This window comes from Melospiza melodia, chromosome 1, assembly GCF_035770615.1.
Source record: "Melospiza melodia melodia isolate bMelMel2 chromosome 1, bMelMel2.pri, whole genome shotgun sequence".
NCBI classification, from domain to species: domain Eukaryota; kingdom Metazoa; phylum Chordata; class Aves; order Passeriformes; family Passerellidae; genus Melospiza; species Melospiza melodia.
Genome location: NC_086194.1, coordinates 18217994 through 18241562, shown reverse-complemented (window position 1 = coordinate 18241562; position 23569 = coordinate 18217994). Strand labels below are relative to the sequence as shown.

At 40.1% G+C, this 23569-nt stretch overlaps 1 protein-coding gene across 16 annotated transcripts in view; it reads left to right on the top strand.

Moving 5' to 3' along the window:
• The window catches only part of KIAA1217 (KIAA1217 ortholog), a 335499-nt gene that overhangs the window by 217528 nt on the left and 94402 nt on the right, over positions 1 to 23569 (top strand). For 9 of the 16 annotated variants that reach the window (XM_063149872.1, XM_063149909.1, XM_063150000.1 and 6 more), the window contains one exon: positions 23190 to 23385. In XM_063149872.1, coding sequence (XP_063005942.1) covers positions 23190 to 23385 — 196 coding nt within the window. Of the gene's footprint in view, positions 1 to 13226; positions 13308 to 23189; positions 23386 to 23569 lie in introns of all 16 variants that reach the window. The other 7 variants (XM_063149891.1, XM_063149934.1, XM_063149854.1 and 4 more) reach the window with 2 other exon arrangements.

The following is a 23569-nucleotide window of genomic DNA, read 5'->3' as shown; positions in this document are numbered from 1 at the left end:
CCTACTCTAGAAAGAATATGCACAGAATGGAGAGATGCAGTTTGGACATGTGCTTTGCTGTTAATACAGGATGTTGTGAAACAGCAGATTCAGGCATTAGGAATGCAGCACTCTGAGGTGGCAGGCTGTGACTCTACTTGCAGCAATTTGCAAAGCATCTTTTGCAAGTCTTTATCAGTTTACTTTTATTGCTATTTCACTTCCCATGATAAAGAAGTGGAAGAACCCCTTCTGGCAAAGAAACCTTTGCAAATGACAGTGGCCAAAGGAAGAGTTTCCCTTCCTGATCCCACTATTCCATATCCACCAGGAAGATTTTCAGTTTGCATAGTTATTGGCTTTCCCTTCTTTGTGGTCTCATCAGTTTTGACTGTGGAAGAGATGTACTTTATCTTACCCCAAAAGATCAGATACTTAGAAGAGTTTTTCAAGTGCTTTAATATCTTGTCATACACTTCTAAAATACTGCTTTATGATTGCTTTTAGACAAAAAGGCAAACACTAAAAGCATTTGGAAAAGATCATATTTGTAAGATACATGTGAAGGCTGGGTAAGGTCACTCAGTTGTTCCTGGCTATGTCCCATTGATGACTTGTGGCAGTCTAGAAAAAGAGAGACCTGGCTCTTCACATGTGACTGACTTTTCTCCTCCTTGCATGCAAGCTCAGCCTATCCCATAGATTGCCACAGAGATTTTTCACCTATAAGCCATCCCAACGTTGGGTGCAGCAGCACATGCAAGGGTAGCTGAGGTGCCATCACAGGGGCCAGGACTGGAAGGGCTCCTGTAGTGTGGGCCAGAGGCCCTTGTTTTGCTTGGTGATCTGCCCAGCACCAACATGAATCAGGTAGCTTGAGAAGAAGCAAGAGTTGCTGCTTGGGGATTTGCCAGAGATTTGAGCAGAGGCAGCTCTACAGGAGACACCAGGCAAGTGAGGGTTGTGTGGCTGGAGCTCCCACTGCTCATTGCTCCTTCAGACTGCCCAGTGTGGGGCAATTTAGGAGAGGTCTGTAGCCAGCTTAACTGAGTCATAACATGGCTTTTATGGCCTCTGCTTCAAGGGGCCAAGGATGTTCAAAGTGGCTGATAGCTGCTTGTCTTTATCATCCCTGCAGCCAAAACCAGGCATTTCCCACCTATTAATGTGAGGTCCAGAGTCCGACAGCCCGTCTGAAAATCCTTGTGAAGGTTAACATTTGGTAGGATTTTTTTGTTTGTTTGCTTGCTTACTTGGAGTATATATTTGACAAAGTAAGAGGAGTTTGCAAACTGTTGTGCATGTTTCTTGGGCCATGTTATCACATCTGTCTCAGTCCTTGCACAATAAATGGTGCAGCTGGAGTTGCAGACTTCAATAAGCTGGTATCTGTTGTAGATCCTCAGAAGAAAGGTCTCAAAGGGTGAGTACTGTTTTGTTCCCTCTTCCCCTCTCCCCATTTCAAATGCTATCTAGTAAGGATTCTTTCTAGACCATATGTTATCATTATTTGTGTAGTATTTACCAAGCCATAAAAAGAGGGCTGCACAGTTTCACAACAGTTTCTGTTTAGATTCCTTTAGGTATTTCATGCAAACAAGACAGGCAGGTTCTGTTAACTAGATTGAATTAGAATTGTCTGCAGAATGCTTTTGAAAACATGTGTGAGGTTTTTTGTACTCTTAGGCCGTACAAACTTTTTTTTTTTTTTTAATTTTCGTTTGCTTTTCAGAAAGAAAATATAAGAATATCTAGTTAATTTAGAAACATACTGTTTTGGATGATATCCATCTATGGTTTTTTTCTTCATATTTTTCTACTGTCTGCCTTTCTCTGATTCCTCTTGGGAGAGCAATTTCTGTTTTCCTTCAGCACAGAAACTATCTTTGTAAAGGTCAGCATGAGCAATACTGTTGGGGAGCTCTATGCACTATGAGTAGACAAACCTTTACTAAAGGAGGGTCTGTCTTTTCAATGGAAAAATGCATTTTTTATAGATTTTTAGGCCATTAATTTATAAATCATGTAATCTGATGCTGACTTATCTCTATGTTCTGAAAGGAGACACATGCATTTACATTTCAGACCTTTGAGTTCTGAAATTCAGCAAAATGCTGTCCTAACAATTATTACCATTTAGTACCTAAAATTCCTCTTTGAGAAATCTCTTACAAGCTTTCAGATTTCTGGTCAGGGAGCTTGAAATGAATTTATAAGAAAAAGTAATAGATATTGGGAAAGAATCTAAACCATTACTTATAACATCAACAAACAGTCCCTCAGTTCACATTCTGACAGGGTCTGTGGAATCATCAATTTCTTGAATTACACCAGTGAATCAGAGGAGATATCTAGGTTTTGCTGCTCCTGGGTTCTTTTGTTATGCCCTACTTTCTTCTGTTAAAGCTCTGGCAGAAAGATATATGACATAAAATTGCCTACTAATAGCTCTGAAATAATCAAATTATTATTTCTTTTTAGAATTCAGTGCTCCTTCAGAAAAATGAAATATCATCTTATTTCTTTCAGCATTCTTGTACAACTTGCACCCTTGCCTCGCTGGACACTGTTGAAATTACTGGCTATTTATTCAGTTCCTGAGATAAACAGAACTGAAAGCTCAGTCAATGCATGTCAGGGCTGATATGATCATCCACTAGATTTTTTTCCACTTGGCTTTCTTACACTACCTAACCTTCAGTGAACTCCCTGCAACATCTGCTTTCACAGAATTCTCCTTAATCCACCTTCATTGTCAGGCTGGGCTTTCGGTTTGACTTTTAGAAATAGAGAAATAGTGATACTTCTGGTAATTTCAATAACTACAGGAAAATGATTGAGGATGGGAACTCTTTTAAGAGGGTTAAAGGGATAATAGAGTAACACTGTCAGTTTGAATGAAAGTCTTGAATATGTTCATATCTTCGTAAGAACTTAGTATTTCCTTTTGAGTTCATCAGATCATAGTACCTCTTCAATTTTGAATTACTTTAGCCCAGAACCTTCAGGTTAAAAAAAAAAAAAAAAGTTTCTCAGTCTCTCTTCTGCAGCAACCAAATATAAACTCCTATAGTATGGAATATTTGCCATACAGCTATTATCTCCCACATAAACCATCTTTCTGAGTGGATGAGAATAAGATCTATGTTTTCTAGCTGGTCAACCTGGATATTATTTCTGGGAACAACAATGCCTGTCATCACTTAATGCTGTGAACAGCATGCCGAATAGGATGGTACTGCTGAGAATATCTCAGGGTCATGATTTCTCTCAATCAGAATTGATACCAGTGCAAGCCAGAAGATAATCTCTTGAGGACACTGAAGGGAAAATATGCACCTCTGCAATGCTCATTTAGATGCTGTGAGCTACCATCACAGAGTTTTCCTTGCTAACAACTGTATCAGAGAATAGAAGGCCTTGATGATTGTAAGTAGATAATATACATTTCACTGCTGCTTGAAGAAACAAGTTATATTTCCATCTAAAAAACAGGCAAGTGAAGGATGAGGAGCAGAGAAAAAAAGTAAGTCTTGCTCCATGGCCAAAATAGGAATTATTTTCTAGTTTCCAAGATAACACCAAGACATACAGTAAACACCAGACAGAAGCAAAGCTATATCCATAGAGTGTATGAACATATTTATTTTCACAGGCTAGGCACCTTCACCCATGTTCAGACACATCTTAGAAGACCACTGCCAGTATGTTTTGCTTTTTAAGTCCTACAGGGTCATCTGTTGGAAAGCAGATTAATCTCAGATTCCTTCACAAACAATACATTCGAGCCCATTCTTTCTTCACTTTGAATCTTTTTAATCTGTTTTTGAGGCCTAAAGACACTTGAAGACAATAACCTGTAGGGGTGCCTGTAGTTAACACATCCCAGGAGCTTCTGTGGAGCAAGGATTCCTTTTGTGTGCATACCTATAGCTCACAAGACATGTTCCTAGCAGTATCAGTAACCAGGCAAGTGGATAATCTCAAGTACAAACCTACATTATGTTCTATCTACAGTATATATTGGCTGTTGGAGGCTGTGCCATGTAATTAGAAGAAACAGACAGTTTTTTCAAATATTTGTGTATACCTTTTTCTTTGAACAGATAACATTTTCTTTTGCTGAATTTAGGAGAGGGAAGGCACTAAGTAATGTGAGGTCATTGAATAGTCACAAAAGAGCAGAAGAAGCTCATCTGGTTTTGTCTAAAAAAGTTTACTTCATTTCAAAGTTTTAAGATTCAAATTGGTAAATTTTCAGCAGTTCTAAGGATGCTGTATTCTGAAATGTATGTATGTGCTAAAAGAAAACTAAATCATGGAAGAGAAAATTCAAATGTACATACTCCTGTCACTGCACCTCTCTCTGATATGCAGAAAAGATATCTGTTGGCTCATACTAACCATGGAGTGGTGTGGGTTGGAAGAGACCTTAAAGATCACCTGGTTCCTCCCCCTGCTGTGGGTAGGCACACTTTCCACTAGAGCAGGTGCTCAGAGCTTCATGGAACCTGTCCTTGAAGACATTCAGGGATATTAGGCTTGTTTCCTCTGTGTTTTTGATTCTTTGTCGTTTAAGAGTGATGCTAGCACTGTAGCCAGAAAGGTTTTTGGGGAACAAAGGTATTCTGTGTAAAGATCCCAACTTGTGCAATGTTTCTCTTTTGTAAAGAGAAATGACATTTCTCTTTACAGCACATGAGAATACGGAATTGCACATTCTGTTCTGCATGAATGTGTTAGATCCCCTCCCCCAGGCTGTCCTCAGGAAAAAAGCCTAAACTCTACTGCAGATTATTATCCACTGGTGAGCAGCCTGGCCCCTTACAAGTTGGAAACCATTTTATATTCTGTAGATTCTTTTCAGTTTTAAAGCCCTGTGTTGGCTTGTGAACAATGATGACGTCAACTCTTGAAATCCAACTCTAGCTTTGTTCCCTGTTCTGTAAGGTTTATAAAGCCAGTAGCATTTGGTTTTGTTCCCAAATAGGATATATTTAAACTGACATATCTGATTAATGGGCTGATGTTATGGTTTGTACATTGTATGCCTTAAGTGTGAGAAGATAATTTTAAGAGGAAAGTTTTGAAGTACATAATAAAATGTATTGCAATGAGAACTTCTGAACAATATATAGTATTTGACTATCTATATATAAATCTGAAAATTAAATTAATATGTAAATATTCTTATCAATGAAAACTTAAAGTGTTGCTTTGTAATAGTGATGTCACAATAATTTTCCACAGCCTAAAGTTGGCTGGAGATAATTAGCCCCTAGCATCATAGTAGTGAAATCTGATTGAATAAAAACAGGAATCACTTGGGACCTTGCAGAATCTCACTGTCTGCTGTTTGTGTATATTATATGTACTTGATATGTATCTGTCTCACTTATGTGAGATAACTGATATTATGAGATAGTAAGACTGACTTAGTCTCCTGGATTCTACTCTAATTACTCTGTAACTATTCAATTGTAAGCTGGTGTGTGCTGCACAAAGGCATTTCTGAGCTCATAGTTCACTCCTAATTGTGTAAATGACAAGTATGTGTTTAAGAAAATGTGGAAGATAATAAATTCAGTTAATCACAAAACAGGTAGGCTTTTTCTGTTTGATGTTGTAGTTCAAAGTTTTAGGCATTCTAAGGGAAAATGTAGGAGACTGTGCTTAGCAAAACCTTCCTACTGTGCTAAGACAGTGATCCTTACAAGAGGTTAAGAGCAAACTTAATGTGGTGTATAAATGTAATACTTTTCTGTAGCAGTTTTCCCTGCAGTGTGCTGGAAGCTGTTCATAAGTTACTTACTGCAGAAGCCATGTAAGGTAAAAAGGTACTGTGAGTTCTGTTGTACATGGTGGGCCAAGGACAGGAAAAGTGGTTTTATGACTGGAATGGGAACCAAAGCTTGTTAACTCTCAGACCATAGAAAGCTAGGATTGGATCAATGTTATTCACCCATTTCTCTGTGGTCAAGGGAATTCTAATTAAATTTTCTAAGAATGCTTTAGTATGTTGAGAAGTACTTGGTAAGACTTGCCAAAATATGAGGTTGCCACTGCAGTTCTCCATTGATTTTTCTTTCCCAGGTTACCCTCAACGAGTGCTCTCTAAATTGTTTCTGCTCTACAACTTATTTCCTTAAAAGAAATTAAGAGCTTTGAGGTGTATAAATGAAGTAGGCTTTGGTTTTTTCATAAAAGCTGAATAGAAGAGCAGGCAGGCATCCTGACAGGCAGGTACTCTACTTCATAAACCCCTTTCTAAGGTTGTCCAGGGCAGTAGTTAGAATGGTGGTTCTTGGCTGAGACTATCATTTGGAGTTGTGGGCTTTAAGATTTAGCTAACCTGTCCATTAAAGTTGTTTTGTCTTCTGGAGGTACACAGTAAAATGGTGGAACAAAATGTGTGTAGACATTTTTGTTTATACTGTCTTCTAAGTTAATACCTTTTTTTTTTTTTTCCTGTTGGGGTGAGGGAGCAACTCCTGTAACCTTATAATTTTGAATGGGAAGTAATTCAAATTTTTACCACTTTGAGTAGTTTCTATAAGGTTTAAATGGATAAGCAGATCACAGCCTAAAAAATTAGGTACATAAAATTAAGTCCAAAAGAAATAACTTATTAAAGAAACATTACAGTTAAGTCTGAGCAATGAAAGACGACAAGTCCGTGCATTTTTTTGCATTTCAGAGGATGTTGTTCTCAGTAGACCATCAGTTGTTCTTGCATACACCATACTGTGCTTTTCAGCAATGGTTGTTGTATGAATAACCAGGTCAGCCAGTTGTTTAAATAAAGTTGGGAGAAAAATACCACAGAAAAATGAGAGAGAGAAACAGCTATGTTCTTTAAACATCACATTTTCTCTATTATTCTTACTTTTCAAAATACTTGAGACAGCTCATGAAAATCTTTTCCTTCTTAGGTCATCATTGTTTCTTTATTCCTTTATAAAGATTTATAATATTTTTTTGTTGGTTATCTTCAGCAATATATTGTGATTCCAAGAAGAGATGATAATGATAGGAGGAAGGGAGTGAATAATAGGAGAGATACACTCTTGGAAACCAAAATACTACATTTGTCTAATTTTCCCAATTTCCAACAGTGGGGAAAATATGGAAAAATTGTAAACAATTTTCTTGACACTCAGTTAAGTTTAGTCTCTGAATCCATATTTATATTGTTGGCTATCTCAGATATTACATGTCAGTGTTTGAAAACTCTCAGTTGAACCACTAATTGAAAATTGGTCTGTTTCATGCACATCTTACCAGAATTAGTAGGAGGCACAGGGAGGTACCTCCTTGTAAACTCATAAGCCTCATTGGGCAGCTGAGTTTGAGATCTTCAGCCAATGTTTTTTCAGTTTTCTGGGTCTGTACAATGGAGGCTTTTTGCATACAGAATTTTGAATCACAAAGGACTGATAAAAATTCAGGTTCATGGATTCAAATCAGGTTCAGATTAGCTCAGAGAAATTAGGACCAGTCATAATATTTTCTTCAGCCTGCACTAACCAGTCTGGGTTTGTTTGTGGCACTGCAGAGTGCTACTTAAATTCTGTAGTGGGGGACAGACAAATCATAAATACAGGAATAATATCTTTTATATATTGTCTTGGTTGCTTTTATGTGAAATGTGGAAAGAGTAGTGTCTGATAAGCCCCCACCCCTGTACGTGCCAGGGCCCAAGAGCAACCAAACAATATATTCATACCTAACTTCATTAATAAAAAGAGTCTGATGGATTTCTTCTATGATTATTCCTAATTATATGTTTAATTATATACTTAAAGCATAAAGCCAAGACTGAAATATACAATACCCTGCAGGTTCTTGCTTAAAAACCACCAGATTTAAAAGTCATCTAAGGTGAACAAGAAGTTACATTTTCCTTTGCTATTGTAGGGGAACTGGAGTACAGATACAATACTGTATTTATGTTGAGGCAGTGCAAAAATAAGGTGTTTCAACACAGCAACTCTGCATGGGTGGAGAGACAAGAAATGGAGAAGGCTATGTGACCCTGAAAAAATTTTGAACCCCCTGAATACCAGATTATTTTTTTACTTTAAATGTGTAAATGTTTTATATCTCTGAAAAAGAGATCTGAATTCCCTTGAGGTTTTTTTTTTTCTTGTTCTGGCTGTTTGCTTTTAAAATCTACTATATATATTATATGAAATTATATAAAATAATAGGTTTAATCCCCACTAAAATGAAACACAAGGTTTTAGCTATTTTTTTACAAGAACTGTGAGGAAGATGAAATCAACAATGAAGAGAAGACCCTTATTTTTTGTTGTTGTTGTTTGGAAATCAAAACCAAAATAGTTTGCCGGGTTTACATATGTCATTTTCAGCTGTAATGTTCAATGAGTTTGAGCTAAAGAGTGTGTGCAGCTTGAGGGATATGTAGATGTAGTGTCCTGGAAAATGTAAATCTTGAAACATAAGAAGTCATAATGTTTTGTGCAGACCTCTTCCTTTGCTATCTATCTGCATACATTCCTGGTTTGAATTTCAGGGTTTTTGTTTCCATGCCTCCTGTAGCACCATTTGTCATTGGCCATCACCACCTGTGTCGCCCCTCACCCCTGCAGTTGTTTGAGTGCTGTCATGTAGATGCCTACACTTGATCCTGTACATTGATTGTGTTTTCATGTGATTCAAGACTTCACCCTTTCCCATCTTTGGCAAATACTTGTGTGCTTAACATTTCTGTTGGAAGAACCTCTTGGGCCTGATCCCAGCTGAGTTACTATCCTCACTTTTTCCCATCCCAGCATTGTTGAGAAACACCATTTTCTTGCATCCTCCCCACAAAACCATTGTGCACAGGAAATAGGCAGTTGATCCTCATTTCCTTCCTTCAGTTTCAAGCTGTTTTAGAGGACTTATGAGTCAGCATCTCATTTAGTTGTATATCATCTACATACTCATCTCAAGCCCTTTGTGTTCTCATTATAATTTCCCTGCAGCTTCAGCTGATTGCATGTCTCTGCAGGATTTCACCCAGAGACTGTAAACCTAAGGAACACAAATTGTCATCCTAATGTCCTGGGGTTCTGGCTTAGCCCCCCTTTGCTTCATTCTGTACTCCTGCATTTCTCTGATTTTAGCTGCTTTTTTTCTCAACAACAGTGTCATCTTCCTGGGTGACCCATGATAAATGCAATGTGTTTAATGTATTCTGCTTTTGTAAGGACTTCCCTTTTGAAATCCATTAGAAGCATAAATCAAGGGCATATTACACAGACCAAAAAAAAGGGAAAACTTAAAATGCTCCTCTTTTGCAGTACTGCCAGTGAAAAGGCATTTCAGCTTGTATGTCACTGCCAGCCAGAACAGCAGTGCTGCATTCCTGTGGAGGGAGCACATTGTGCTCCTAACACCCTTCTGTGACATTATTTCAGACTGACTCAGGGGGACAGATGTCTCCTACTAAATCATCAACACAAATGTCTCAAGCATCTGTGTTTTCCTCTGGAGACTTAGAATTTCAGTGCTCAACAGGTCTGATCCTGCTTTAAATGGTGAATACGTTCCTTTGATCTGCTTTGCAAGCAGATCCCACAAGGCAGACTTGCAGTTCGTTCACCCTTGTTTTGAGGGCTCTGGGATAATGACTAATGCAGTCAGCCTCAGGGTATTAATCCTTGTCCTCCCTAAGCTGCTGCATATTCCTTTGGGCACCACCTTACAAGTGGTTTTCACCAGACTTTCCTTATATCTTCGTTTGATGACATTCAGCACATTCCTGGAAAATTTTGCTTTTCTCCTGTGACTCTTAGCCTTCTACATCCTTTTTTAGGGCCACCACTTGTTCCATTCAGGTTTAAAGTTCAAAAGCAACATGTTTTGCAGCTGTTTCCCTTGTCTCTGGTACTCTTCTCATTACAATGATGTCTGGCTCCCAAAATTTTCTCAAATGGAACAGCCCTTCCTGCTCATACCAGTAGTGACACTGCAAGTGTTTCTTGGTTGTGTGTTGTGTTCCAGCCCCAGCTTCTACTCTTCTTGACCTCTAATATTTTCCACCTTTATCCAGGGGAAACTACTTATGTTCTTTTGTTGATTTTTTTATGTATTACTTTTCTGTGTGCATCTGCCTGTATTAATCTGTTTCTTTGCATGCCAGTCCAATATGTGCAAACACTGGTGCCTCTTGTAGTCTGACTATTTTCTTCCACAACTCATAAAAACATAACACTAGTTTCAACAGGAGTCTCTGTGCTCTGAGGGTATTCGGTTAACCAAAACTGGAAATCCTGGTCTTTTTTCAATCTCATTGGGATATCACAGGCCCACCTTTCACAGGTTTTCCTTGCACTGTTTGAGCTGGTCAAGTAATGTCCTCAAGCCAGCTAAGGATCTGCAGTCATAGATGAAAATGAAATCACAGGCTTTGTACAACTCTGTTTAGGAGAAGGCATGGGATCCTATCTACTGGCCAGCAGAGGTTGCTCAGAGCACGTTAGTTGAGTGTTCTGCACTCTACAGTTCCTTATTTCTTAGTAAGTCAAGTCCAGGGTTTTTTAATCTTCTTTGGGATTTGCTCCAACATCCTCTCTCCTCATGCTGGATATTTGTTTTGATGTCTCATCTTTCTGGAACAATGACTGAGTTGGTGAGGGAAGCAGAAGACAGGGTATTGTCCCAGAAACCTGTCCCTGGAGTCGAGAGATCGCAGCCCTTGCTGCATTTGGAAGTTGGAAAGCTTTCCTTGGATTCATTTCCCATCATTGTGGACTATATATAACCATATGCTTGCTGATAGATGGAAAAAAATCATACTCCTCTACAATCCAGAAGTAAAGGAAAAAAGAGATCATTATTGGTTTCCATCTTTAAATACCCCTGAGGTTAGTGGAGTGCTGATGAAGGCATCAGTGTGGTGTTGAGTTTGGACAGAAATGCAGACAGTTAAGAAATACTTTGGAAAGATCCAAAGGAAGCCATGCTTCAGGTTTGGATTCAGACCCAAATGTCTTCAAATTTCATTCATAATAAGGTCTTTACGTGGGCTGCAGTAATGGTCCTAATTATATTTCTCCCACACTGGCATGTCTGAATCTTCTGTAGGAGATCTGAAGTTTGCTACACAACACCGTGGATGCCTTGTTAGTCTCCTGCAGCTGCCTTATGCAGGAGTAGAAGAAGCCTCCTGTGCACTCCTTTGTTGTTCTGGATTTGTGTGTGGTTCTTTTTTTTCTGCAAGGCTGTGTTTATTCAGAGAACACTAGCTCCTGATCCAGCAGCATATCCATATGATTTCAAATCAATTCCTGCAGGGAGAGATTTCTGGATCTAAGATGGACTCATTTTATGCATTTTAACTGCATATCTTCATTTTTCTACTTTCTTTAAAATAAATACTGTATTGTGATGAACGGAGGGAAAGAGGGATTTCTCTGGATTGAGGGTGAGAAGCATTGCAGATTTCTTTAAGCATCCTCATTTCCTTACCCACCCTTAAGTCAGAATTCATTTTTCACTTCCTTAGGGACTAGGAAAGTCCAGAGAAAAGTGACACAATTGTAATCCTCCACGAGGTGACAAGGTTTGAGGAAACAGAAGTAGCTCAAGTTGATCCTATGCAATGGCTTTAGGAAGGGTGACTGCTGCACAATTTTAAAGCTGCCATTGGGCAGAGTAATGTCCCTTCTGACGTGTGGCCTTGACGTGTAATGATGGCTGAATGTAAAGCAAACATGCAGGATGATTTTTTTCCCTTGGAAGTCTTGTGTGTTTGGCATTGAGAAGGGACTTGGTCTTATACAATCCCTTTCCTTTTTTTTTTCTTTTTAAAGAGAATTGCTTAATAAAAGCAAAGGAGGATTTCTCAGGTTTGCATATGTGGGGTGGCAACATTATAAAAACATGAAAAACTCCAATACAGTTTCAGTATTACCGAGACATTAGCAACAGACTGTTTTGTCTTTGTGGTTTGGAACTGGAATGTTTCCAGTTGTTGCCGGAAGGCTACATTTAATTTGTACTGTGTTTGCATAAATAGCTTATTTGTAAAAATCACATTTTACTTGAACAATTCTAAATTATGCAGTTATCATAGGGAGAAAAATGATCTATTGTTCTCTTTACAATAAAATGGTACTGCCCTTCCAAAGTATCCAACGGACAAAAGCATGAAAAATCATAGCATACTTATAAGTTGCTTATCTCATCCCCAGAATCAGCTCTCACATGCTCATATCCTCTGGGTTTGTAAAATTCAAAAGATTTTTTGAATTAGACTCTTAATTGTGATGTTGGCATTATAATTACTTGTTAAATAAGATTCTTTAACAATGACGTCCTTGTTGTCAAAGCAGTTGCATTTCTTTGCCTGGTATGAATAGCTGCATGTTCTGAACTGGGAAGCAGCAGTTGTGGGAGCCTGACTGATGAAGGAGAAATTGATTGCTTAGAGAAGGTTTTTTAGAGCACTCTACAAAAATCTCCTTTACCCACAGGCAAATGAAGATTAAGGAAAATAGAGGACATCCACCTCTGTGAACTCAAACAGCAGCAGGCAATTTCCCCTCCAATTAGCATCTCGTTCATGTGTTGGAGGAAAAAATGGTTGGGTTTTTTTGGCCCTTAAACCCCTTTTAGCAAATTCTCACATTCTGTAGGGTTCAAGATCAGAGGTAGAATAGTAAAGAGAGATGTGATTGGCAAAGGCTATTCATACCGTAGTTTCTCTTATTCTTTTTTCATTTGTGGTTACACATGAGTTACACAGTATTTCTAAGTTCTGCTTGAAGGATTCCATGTCCCTGTAGTAAGTGTGAAATGAACACAAAAGTGTAATGACTGCTGCTAATTCTAGCCAAGAGCTGTATCATTTCTCAGGAAGAAATGTTTTCTTATTTGTCAGTTATGATTTATATATATGGTATATATATATGAATCTCTATGGCTCAGCTTTCAGCCATTAACTCTTATATTAGAACATTCTTTGTTTCTTTGACATACAACCACATGTAGCACATCTGAACTGAGTTCCAGCAAGAGTTCTGAGAATATTGCATATTAAGTATTGATAGAGCATATTGTTCTCTGCCACATGTGCATTTCCTTCATGGTTTTTCAGTTCTCTTCTCTTCGCTTCTCTTCTCTATATACTTTAGTATGTACACATTATTCTTTTTGAATTTCTATTGTTCTCCTTTTTCTTTTCCTGTTAACAATTATCTCTCCCCCTCCCCTTCTTTTTTCTCTTTGATCCACAGGTTTTGCAGTGCATGTTGGTCTCTCTTCATTCAGAACTTGACATTCAAAGGTACATGATGAAAATTGAATCCTCTCAGAGAGTTAGTACTGTACTTTCTTTTTATTGCACTCTGCTGTGAATTGAGTTTGTTACCCTTTAATTGTGTGTGTCTTGCTTCACAACTAAAATTCTCAAATAAATATGAATCTGCATGCTTTGTCTCTCTGTATTTCATAGCAATGAAGTATTATGCATATAGATTAATTGCATATGGGAGTGTGATGCATGTGCATCCTCTGATGATTTTTTAAAATCTGACTTTTCCTTTAATGGCATGATAGACATGAAACTCTTGTATTAGATGCTCTGAAATCCACCAAAATTCAGTGGGAGATCCTTGATAAGTAAGTGATTCCTAAACACTGTCCCAATTCCAGCTTTATATTTATTTCTTTTATATACATACATGGAACTGGCTTAGGTGGTACAAGTCTTGCTGCAAAATTAAGGGCAGCTCTGTGGGCAAAGCAGTAAATATTTTTGTATTGAACATGCAAAAAAATCTTACTCCTACAACTCTCAGAATTATCTTATATGCACAGTGTATTTCTGAAGTCACCTGTATCTCACCTTTCATCCTGTTGAGCTTCTCTTCCATTTCTAGATGGCTTGTAACACCATCCAGAATGGATGCCTACAACAGGTGCCTTTTTTCCCCCGGGGAGGCAGTGGATGTGTACAGGCCTTGTAGGTACACACCTAAAGGTGTCTCTGCGTGGTTTCGATCGAAGCCAAGAACACAATCGTGAAAGCCCCAGGATAACCGGGGGGAGCCAGCAGGGAGGACCCGGAGCAGGCAGAGCTCATTTGCACCTGATTTGTGTTTCCCCTGTCAGGATTTAAGGAGGCAAATAAACATGGGACCACAGGGAAGGGTGGGAGAGGCTGAGGTGTGGAGAGTAGGAAGGCTTCTCCTCCCTCGTCAAGGTGGCCTCGAGGGAGGGAAAAAGAAGCAGAAGAGCAAGGTGACGAGTTGGGAGAGAGGAGCAGCAGAAGCTTCTACAGCCTCTCTCCTGCGGCAGCCCCCTAACTCTACCAGGTGCCAGAGCAACAAGCTCTAGTAAGTGCTTCAACACGTTTCCTTCCACGAGTAGACGCTAAAAATAAGTGCATGGTGTGGGAGTGCTGCCGCCGGCCGCAGCGCTGTCCGTCCCGGGCCATTGCTGCTCTGGGGCCGGCAGTGCTGCCCGTCCCGGGCCATTGCTGCTCTGGGGCCGGCGGCGCTGTCCGTCCCTGGCCACGGCTGCTCTGGGGCCGGCGGCGCTGCCCGTCCCGGGCCATTGCTGCTCTGGGGCCGGCGGCGCTGTCCGTCCCTGGCCACGGCTGCTCTGGGGCCGGCAGTGCTGCCCGTCCCGGGCCATTGCTGCTCTGGGGCCGGCGGCGCTGCCCGTCCCGGGCCATTGCTGCTCTGGGGCCGGCAGTGCTGCCCGTCCCGGGCCATTGCTGCTCTGGGGCCGGCAGTGCTGCCCGTCCCGGGCCACGGCTGCTCTGGGGCCGGCAGCGCTGCCCGTCCCGGGCCACGGCTGCTCTGGGGCCGGCAGCCACCCTGCCTGCTGCCCTCGCCCCCGCCCGCCTGGAGTGGGCTCTCCTGTCGATGGACCTTTCTTTGGGGATTTTTAAAATAGCCTGTTAATGCAGAGCGCCTTCTCAGCTTGTAGAAACACAGAAAAACAGGTTTTTCCAGGATCGCTGCACTGTGTGCCTTTGCTTTGGGAAACAGACAGCACAGAAACAGACCCTCCTCCTGTTTTCCTCAGGGACGTGTGGGAGGAACAGGGATAGGTAAATAATCTTGAATCAGAACTCACGATCCCCTAGGTACATTTAGGCATCTGGTGTATATTCTATCCCCCCCCCCCCCCTTAGTTTTTGCATGTGGTTTTAAGCATGTAAAGATCTTTCCCCTTTAATCAGCATAATGACAGTTTTTGTTTAAATCATCCCTTTTAATCTTCACAGTTCTCATGGCGATTTTGGGGGTTGTGTAGGTAGGAGTTACCTCACCCACTGCTGATGAAACGCAGCCATCTCCTGGATGGAACAAAGGGTCGTGCTGGGTTGTGAATACTTCACAGTAGAGTTTTTCAGGAGGGAAAAGAAAAATAGCTTCCAACTGAAACTGCCATAAGGTCTTAATTAAGACAAATGCTGATGTCCAGGCTGGATTTTATGGATAACTTATTTAAACAAAGCAATAATAAACTGAAGCTGTGGTGCAAGAATATGACAGAGACTGTGAAAGACAAAATTTTGGTCTGAGGAAAATTGATGGACCCATAGAAGCCTTGGCAGGGAAAAATAGTGAGGTGACCTGTGGCTTTTTTAATTTTACTCTCATGCGTGAATAAATTCTTCACATGATGAAGAATTAGAATAAAGCAGAGAGATAAATTATTTTATTTTAAAGGTTTCTTTCATTAAATATGACTTTTGCTTTTTATTAGTGAGTGACTAATAGTTTTCTGTGTTGTTTTTCTTCACTTTCTACCCTCAAATCTCAGGTGTTTGTAGAAAAAGAAAACCTTGGATTTGGACAGAAACATACTGCAAAATATTTTTACACTTTAATGTGGATGGCTTGGGGTTTTCTGATATTACACATATTCCAAAGAGATGTCACAGCATGTTGCATATTTCAGTCTGGACTTGTCTGGACCAATTAAGCTGCTCTCAGACGGGCTGTTGAGTTCCTTAGGGCAGCATTTTCAAATGCAAGTTCCTGCAATTAAACATCTGAATAAGAGGTCTGGCAGCATAAGTGCTGAGCACCTACAGCTTTTATTGCTCCTAATGAATATCTTTACTATAGACACACAGCTTTCCTGAAAAACTGGTTTCAATTTATCTATGTGCTTACAGGTAAAAAAAAATGGAAAATATTGTTTTATGTTAGTAATTTATAATAGTTTCATGAAAAACTTTTTTTTCCTAACTCTGGGGATCAACCAGCTGAAGAGCAAGCCATGGTCTTGCCTAGGGGGAGCAGCCTGTGGATGTCCTGCTCGGTGATTCACAGCACTCAGGATTAAAAGAAATGAGTTTTGGCAGCTTGCCACAGCAGGGAGCATGCAGCTGGCCACCAACAGGAGCTAGCAAGGCTCGTGGGAAAACGTGCAGATTTTTAGGATGATTTGAATATCATTACAACCTAAAAATATGGCAGATAAACTCTGTCCCATCATTACACATGTTTTTTTTCCCTCTAGGTGGAAGAAACTGGTATCAGCATCAGTGAATACAGAGTAGTAGATAAAGATCCTGTCATAAGCAGAGAGGAGTTTTACCTTCACATAAATTCACTGAATTGAGCAAAACGTCCACTCGTTGGAGCATCCAGACCCTGTCACAGGATGGGTGGTGCGTGGCTGTGACTGAGCATTGCCAGAGCTGATGGATGAGGTGTCTTCCCCTCCTTCCCATTCACCACGGGAGGGAGGAGGAATGCTTTCTTTTACCTTACTTGGAGAAGTTCTTCTGGGTCTTTTTCCTCCCTTTCTCAGAGCATGCCAAGATCTGCTCTGGGGCAGCACCTCACGTTCGCAGCTCCCCGAATTCACTGCTTGGCTCAATGGCCGCACCGCAGGTGGTCCGGGGAGGGCTCTGTGCCCTGCTGGCATCGGGCTCTGTGCCCTGCTGGCATCGGGCTCTGTGCCTTGTGCCCTGCTGGCATCGCTCCCGTTTGAGCATGGCGAGCTCAGGCTGCCCTCGGCACCCCCGGGGCAGGAGCAGCCCGGCAGGGAAGGAGCAGCTTGGGCAGCATCCGGCACAGAACATGCCTCCAAGCCAAGGAGGCTCCAGGCAAGTGGAGTACCTTGCTTCAGTGCTGGAGTGGTGGGCAGCCATGGCTCAGGCATTTCTCCTTATCAAAGAGGAAATCATTCTGGCCATTCATACCATAGAAATCCATATTGCCACCAAACTGAGATGCTTGTGAGAAGGAACTGGCTTTGTAACTGGTTGTTGTTGATTCAACAGAAAATAGTGAAAAGTTTGGGTTTGAAATAGAGAAGAAATAGAGAAATGAATGCTAGAGATGTGTTAGTACATGAGCAGGCATCAGGGAGGAGCGTAACTAGCACCTACAGGATCTGTATGTGGGCGAGTGGGCAGCTGCCTCCCACTCTCTTCAGCTCTGGAGAACACGGATGCGGGCGTGTGCCTGCTCCTGGCATGGTACCATTTCCCGCTGAGGGTATCCCAAAGAAAGATGCCACAGATTTTTACATCTTTAATGGTGAAAAAAGCACCAGAAGCACAGAAGTGAGTTTGTTACAAGAGATGGTTTGATGTTGCATTCAGCTGCTGAGTCATCTCCCCACCTCCAGTGAGACAGAATATCCAAATACATCAGTTGCACAGAGGTAATATGAACTTTAGTTTATACAATCATGTATAAGCATTGAACTTTTCTGAGAAAGTGCTGTGGAAAAATATGGAAAATGCTTAAAAAAGAGATAATATGGGTCATATTCGCTCTCTCTTCAACAATAATGTGTCACTAATAGCATGCCCAGGCAAGTAAAACCCTGTTGGTGTGTTAATATGAAAACCCAAAGACTCTGTATCTGTGGAAAAAGCAGATCTGTCCTTCAGACAACAGTAATGTGACATAAATGTGATGAAGAAGTACTGTTGCAGCAGTAAGAATTCACATGCTGTGGTAATACTTCAGGGTTAATAAACTCATCATACATGAAACACAGCCTGTTTATATGCCTATGTGCAGTCTGTCACATATCCTTTGGCACATGTCACAGGACAAGCAGCTTACTGGAAGGTCAAGAAGAATAGGCTTCCATTTTTCTACTGATTTTTCCTCTCTATTTGAAATGTCAAGAAGACTCTTCAATGTGGGGGAAGGGGAGCTGCCTATTCTATGTTTGTTAGAGTACGTGATTAGAAAAATGTATTTTACTACCTCTGTTTTATTTTTTGGTGCCTTTTTTTACCATTTGTGTGTTGCCAGGAGTGCTAGCAACTTTCAAGATACGTAAAATTAATCTCCTGAATAGATAAGCTTCTATCAAGATAAGGGCTAAGGAAGTTCCTGGAGACAAGAAATAAAAAGTGGGAATTGATTGAGGGATGAAATTAAAACTTTCTTTGGGTTGTGTAATTTTTTTTTCTGAGTTAGGTTTTGTCTATGGAAATGTGTGAAGCAAATTTGCAGGAGAAAGGAAAAGAGGGAAAAAAGTTTTCTGTTATATAGATTAGTATAAAAAATAACTGGAAATGAACATAGAAGAACACTATGAATAACAGAAACATAAAACCAGCTAGAACAAAAGCATGAGAGGATTAGTGTGGACAAATGTGAGCAGAGGACCAGAGGCATGCAGAGAACTTGATGAAAATCTCTGCTACTCCATGACTGCCCATTACATTGGCATCTGTGCAGTATCTCACTTTTCATTAATCAGGTATTTTCAGGCTTTATTCCTAATTATTAGCAATTTTACTGCATTTAAAGAGCCTTGCACTTTCTTCTTTATTTTTTCCTGAGTCAGTGAAAGGACTAAAGCAGATGTATTGAAAGTGCATTCTTTTGCCAAGCTGTAGCAGACAGATGTCTGTCATGAGGTATGATCAGCTACAGTTTAAATTCTTTGTTAAATTCCAGGAGTGGATGAAAGATCTTCTGTAATTGCTAGCTCCATGTGTTATACTTAAATATGTTCCCTGAAAAGGTTACAAGGGTCTATATCCTTGTAAATAAAATAGTGTATCCTAAGTAAAAGAGTCATCAAGACGCACTAATTAATTGTAAGTTTACACTGTAATTACGTGTATGTTTACACCAGAATGGTCCATCCCTATTTTGGCATATCTTTTCTGATGATCTTGTGACCCAGAACTAGCACAGAGAGTATCTTTTATCAGAGAAGTCCTTAAGGAGGGTCAGCTCAATTCAGCTGGGTGAAAGATGAACCTTATTGCACAAACATTCAGGGGAGTGCCTCCTAACATTCATCTTGGGGGAAAAGACCATGGCTGGCTGAGGAAATGTGACCTAACTGGTCTTGGCAGAGGGGGAGAGAGACCTGCTGCCTCTTCTGAACCTTCTTCTGTTTTCTGGCATTTATCCCCGAGGTGGCTTGGAATGTGACAGCATTTCCTTGAGTTTGTCTGCCTCTGTGGAGTCTCTATACATTTTAATTTTGGATAATGCTGTTCCTTAGTGGGTATATCTTGAGTTTTCTTCTCTGTTAGGTATTTCAGGGTTTTTTGCTACAGCACCGTTCTGACTCACATAGCAGCAGTCTAGACTATGACTCTAGTTGGGTCCTCTGTTGAGTCCTGAAACATTGACTATTGGGGTCAGCATTTATTTTGTGAAAGCTTGTGCTGTGTGCTCATTCCTGAAAAGTCCTTAAAATGACACTTGCTGGGGTATTTTAAGCAATTTAATATTAGTGAACATTCAGTGGAAAAAACATATATGGCATTATTATTAAGTATTTATTTGACATTTGTCTTATTTTTCTTATTTGATATTAGAATCATCATCCTGAATAATTATTACAAGGTTGGAGCATGCTGAAGGTTTCTGCACTTTCTTCAAAAATCTTTACAAATACTTGTAGCTATAGCTCTGTAAATGTTGCTGGCTCCTTCCCCACCACATGAGTTGGTTTTCCTAAGTCATACCTAGGAATCCACTTGATTATTAAGTAGCATCAAGCCTTGTGCTTGTTGCTGATAACAAAAATGCTTTCCTATCAAATCTGCACTCCTATCTCTTTTGAATACCCACTGTTGTTACTGAGCTTGAGAATTTTTTTAGAATTTGTTTAAAATTCAGAATCCTGGAATGCAGTGTTTACAGAAGTTTAGCATGACAAATAACTTGAAGTCTTTCATAAGCTTCACGTGTGTATTTGGTGGATCTCATTTATAGCTTGCATTGGCTTTATGTTGGTGTTGCTCCACTTACTAGAGTGGATTACTCCTATGGATTGGAGCTGGTGGATTAAGAGGAGGACTGGGATTTGTATCTGAGCAGAATCCATTATGTGTCTCTGGATTGCCTCAGAAAGCTGCAGCATAGGTGGTGAGAAACAAGGGCTGCTCAAAACCAATCTTTTTGAGTGTAGTGGGTTTGTCCTGGCTGAACACCAGCTACCCACCAAGCCACTCCATCCCCCCTCCTCTGCTGGGATGCAGGGGAGAAAATAAGATGGAAAAATGTCATGGCTTCAGATAAATGCAGTTTAATAAAGAAAAAGCAAAGGTCACCTGCGGGAGCTAAAGTAAACAAAGTATTCTGTATTCCCCATCAGCAGATGATGTCCAGGCTCTTCCTGGGAATTGAGGTTTCAGGCTCCAGTACATGTAGCAGTTGTTCCATAGGACAAATGTGGTAAAAAATGGTCCCTTTTCTCCTCCTTTTTCTTAGCTTTTATTGCTGAACAGTCATCAAGTGGTATCAAATATTCCTTTGGTCATTTTGGGTCAGCCTTTCTGACTACATCCTCTGCCAAGATCTTGCCCACCCACAGCCTCCTGGGTGAGTGAGGGAATGTTGGAGAGAGCCTTTATGCTGTGCATGCCCTGCTCAACAGTAGCAGAAATAATGGTGTGTTATCAACACCTTCTAGCCACCAATACAATGTACAGCACTATGAAGGCTGCTATGGAGAAAATTATCTCAGCTAGACCCAACAGATTTAGCTGCAGTAATGACATCATGTCATATGTGGGGATCTGGGGTGCTGTGTCTTAGGTCCTACAGCACTTCCCCAGGGACAACCAAAGAAACGCAGCAGTGCTGGGTTGGCTCCATCTGTGCATTCACAGGACACCCTGGGCAACTGCTCAGCTAAATCTGTGCCTGTTGATTTTGGTAATAAAGTGTCCCCTTACTCCTCAAATATACATCTGTTCATATTATCAGTGAACAATACACATGCAACTGCATGTCTCAAATGACATTTGGGGATTATTTTATTATAAATTGAAGAGAAAAAAATAAGCAAAAGCAAAGTAAACTTGATCCATATTTCTATTTTATCAGTATATATTTTCTTTAAGAAATAAAAGCAATCTCCTTCCCAACAAACTCTGAAACGAAGGTTCTTTTGTAGATTGATTTTGTTGCCTTAATTTTTTTTTAATCTTGTTTCTTTTAGTCATGGTTTTCTAGAAAGGGTGAATTACCTGCCTTCTAGCTCCCTATGAATGGATTTATACAGATAAGTTTTTAATCACTACAAGGAGCTACAGAGCTGTAATGTCTTGGCTTGGTAATACTTCCGTAATGTGCCTGTGTAAACAAAATACTTCAGCAGTGATGGTTCACAAGCCATTTTGGAAAGTTTAATGAAGAAGTACTATCTTATCAGATTCTTTTCTGTGTTTGCAGGTCACTTGTCACCTCTGTAACTTTCCTGGCACAAGTCCTTGTATTTACAACTGCAGACTAATGCTGACCATGTCAGAGGCACTTCAAAGCATACTTTAGAAAAAATGTTGTTAGCTTTAAGTCCTGCATAATATTCAATGCTCTTGAACAATTTCACTGTAGGACTTTGGATAGTACCAGTACTATTTTAATATTGGAATTTAGAAAGTGAGTAGTTCTGGAGGATTTACTTTCTTGTGAGGTGTATCTAATAATTGTAATTTGTGAGCAACTGCACAACTTGGCAAGAACAGACCTCTACAGCCAGCTAATGAAAATGTAATAAAAGTTGAAGCTCTTCATACATTCAAAGTCACATAAGGAATAGTATGTGATGCTGAAATGACTTTTGCTCATTTCACTTGAAAAACCACTGAAAGAAACAGATGTCAGCAAGATTAGTTAGCTTAGCTTTCCAGAAAGAAGCATAATCTTGTTTGGATCTTGACAGCAGCTTCAAACCTAGAGTTGAAGTTGATTTTGATACAGGCAATTTTTAACATAATAGCATCTGACCTTAAATGATAGGGGAGGTAAAAACATATAATTTTAATGCTATCTTGTGCCTGGTGCTGATTATAGATGTCTATAAAGTTCATATTTACATACTGGATTTGGAACCTAGTAAGCTTGCTTTGCTTTGAATTTTTGCTTTGTATGTTCCCATTTGTTGTGATATGGTTTGATTGAGAGAGATCAGGAAATTATTCTTCCAGAGTAATAGTACATGTGGTTGTGAGTGAGAAGGTTTCACTACACAATATTGACTATGCTTCTTAAAGCAACCCCTTTTTGTGGAAAGGGCTTTAATGTCATTTATAGTTTGCAAAAAATGTTCAGGACATTTTATTTCCTATTGAATGTGTTTTTACTAGGCAGATCCTACCGTGAAGACTTGGTAGAAGTGCATAAATGAAACCATATCTCTCCCCTGCTGGAAGAGTTGGGTTTTTTCCCAGCAGCTGTGTTTATCAATTACTAATATGATTTTGCAGTAAAAGTCATAATTAATTTGGTCAGTTAATGAAGACAGTTCTGATTTAAGCTGGTGCAACAACAACAAAAAGTAATTGTTTATGATTTCAACAAGAAATGTTGGATCACTATTTTGGCTATGCTGCATGACCTGGACCTTCCATAGATGGCACAGCAGAAGATACTGAAATTGATAGCTTCACTACTCCATTACAGTACTGCTTTTCAGAGGATTTTTCTTAGCAGATTTGATAAAATTAGAGTATATATGTGTGTGTGTGTGGACAAGGAGAATGGCATTACTGTATGTCTCCTCAGCACAAGTCTTATCCTCATGGCCTTATTAGTGACAAAATTTGCACTGTGGATATACAACTGTAAAAACTGCAGCGGAATATCCAAGGACACTTTTCCTAAATAATCTGTACAAGTGACCTCCAGCATACCAGAATTTGAAGAATTGGACTTCTTCCTTCTTCTCTTTGATTTTTTTTCCTCCCACACTCTGGTTTCAGTAGACTAATAAGGAAATACTCTGTTTTGCAGACAAGAATCCCGAAACCGTCCCAGAGCCCACAGTCCAATTTGGGTGACCACACAGAACACCTCTCTGAAGCATCTGCTGATTCCTTAGAGGTCATGTCTGAAGGTGATTCTCCAACCCCTTTTGCAAGGGGCAGCCGCACGCGGGCAAGTCTTCCCGTTGTGCGGTCAGCAAACCAAACAAAGGAAAGATCACTGGGTAAGAGCCTGCTCCAGTCCTTCTCCATTCTGTGTTTAGTCTGTGTTTTCCATTTGTGGATTTAAAACAGTCTTTAAATAGGTTGGGGTTGAAAAAGTAAAGACTTTGGTAGCACATTATTTTTCATGTCAGGTTGTTCTTTGGAAATTAACTCAGTAGGGGATACTGAGTAACTTGGGGGAAT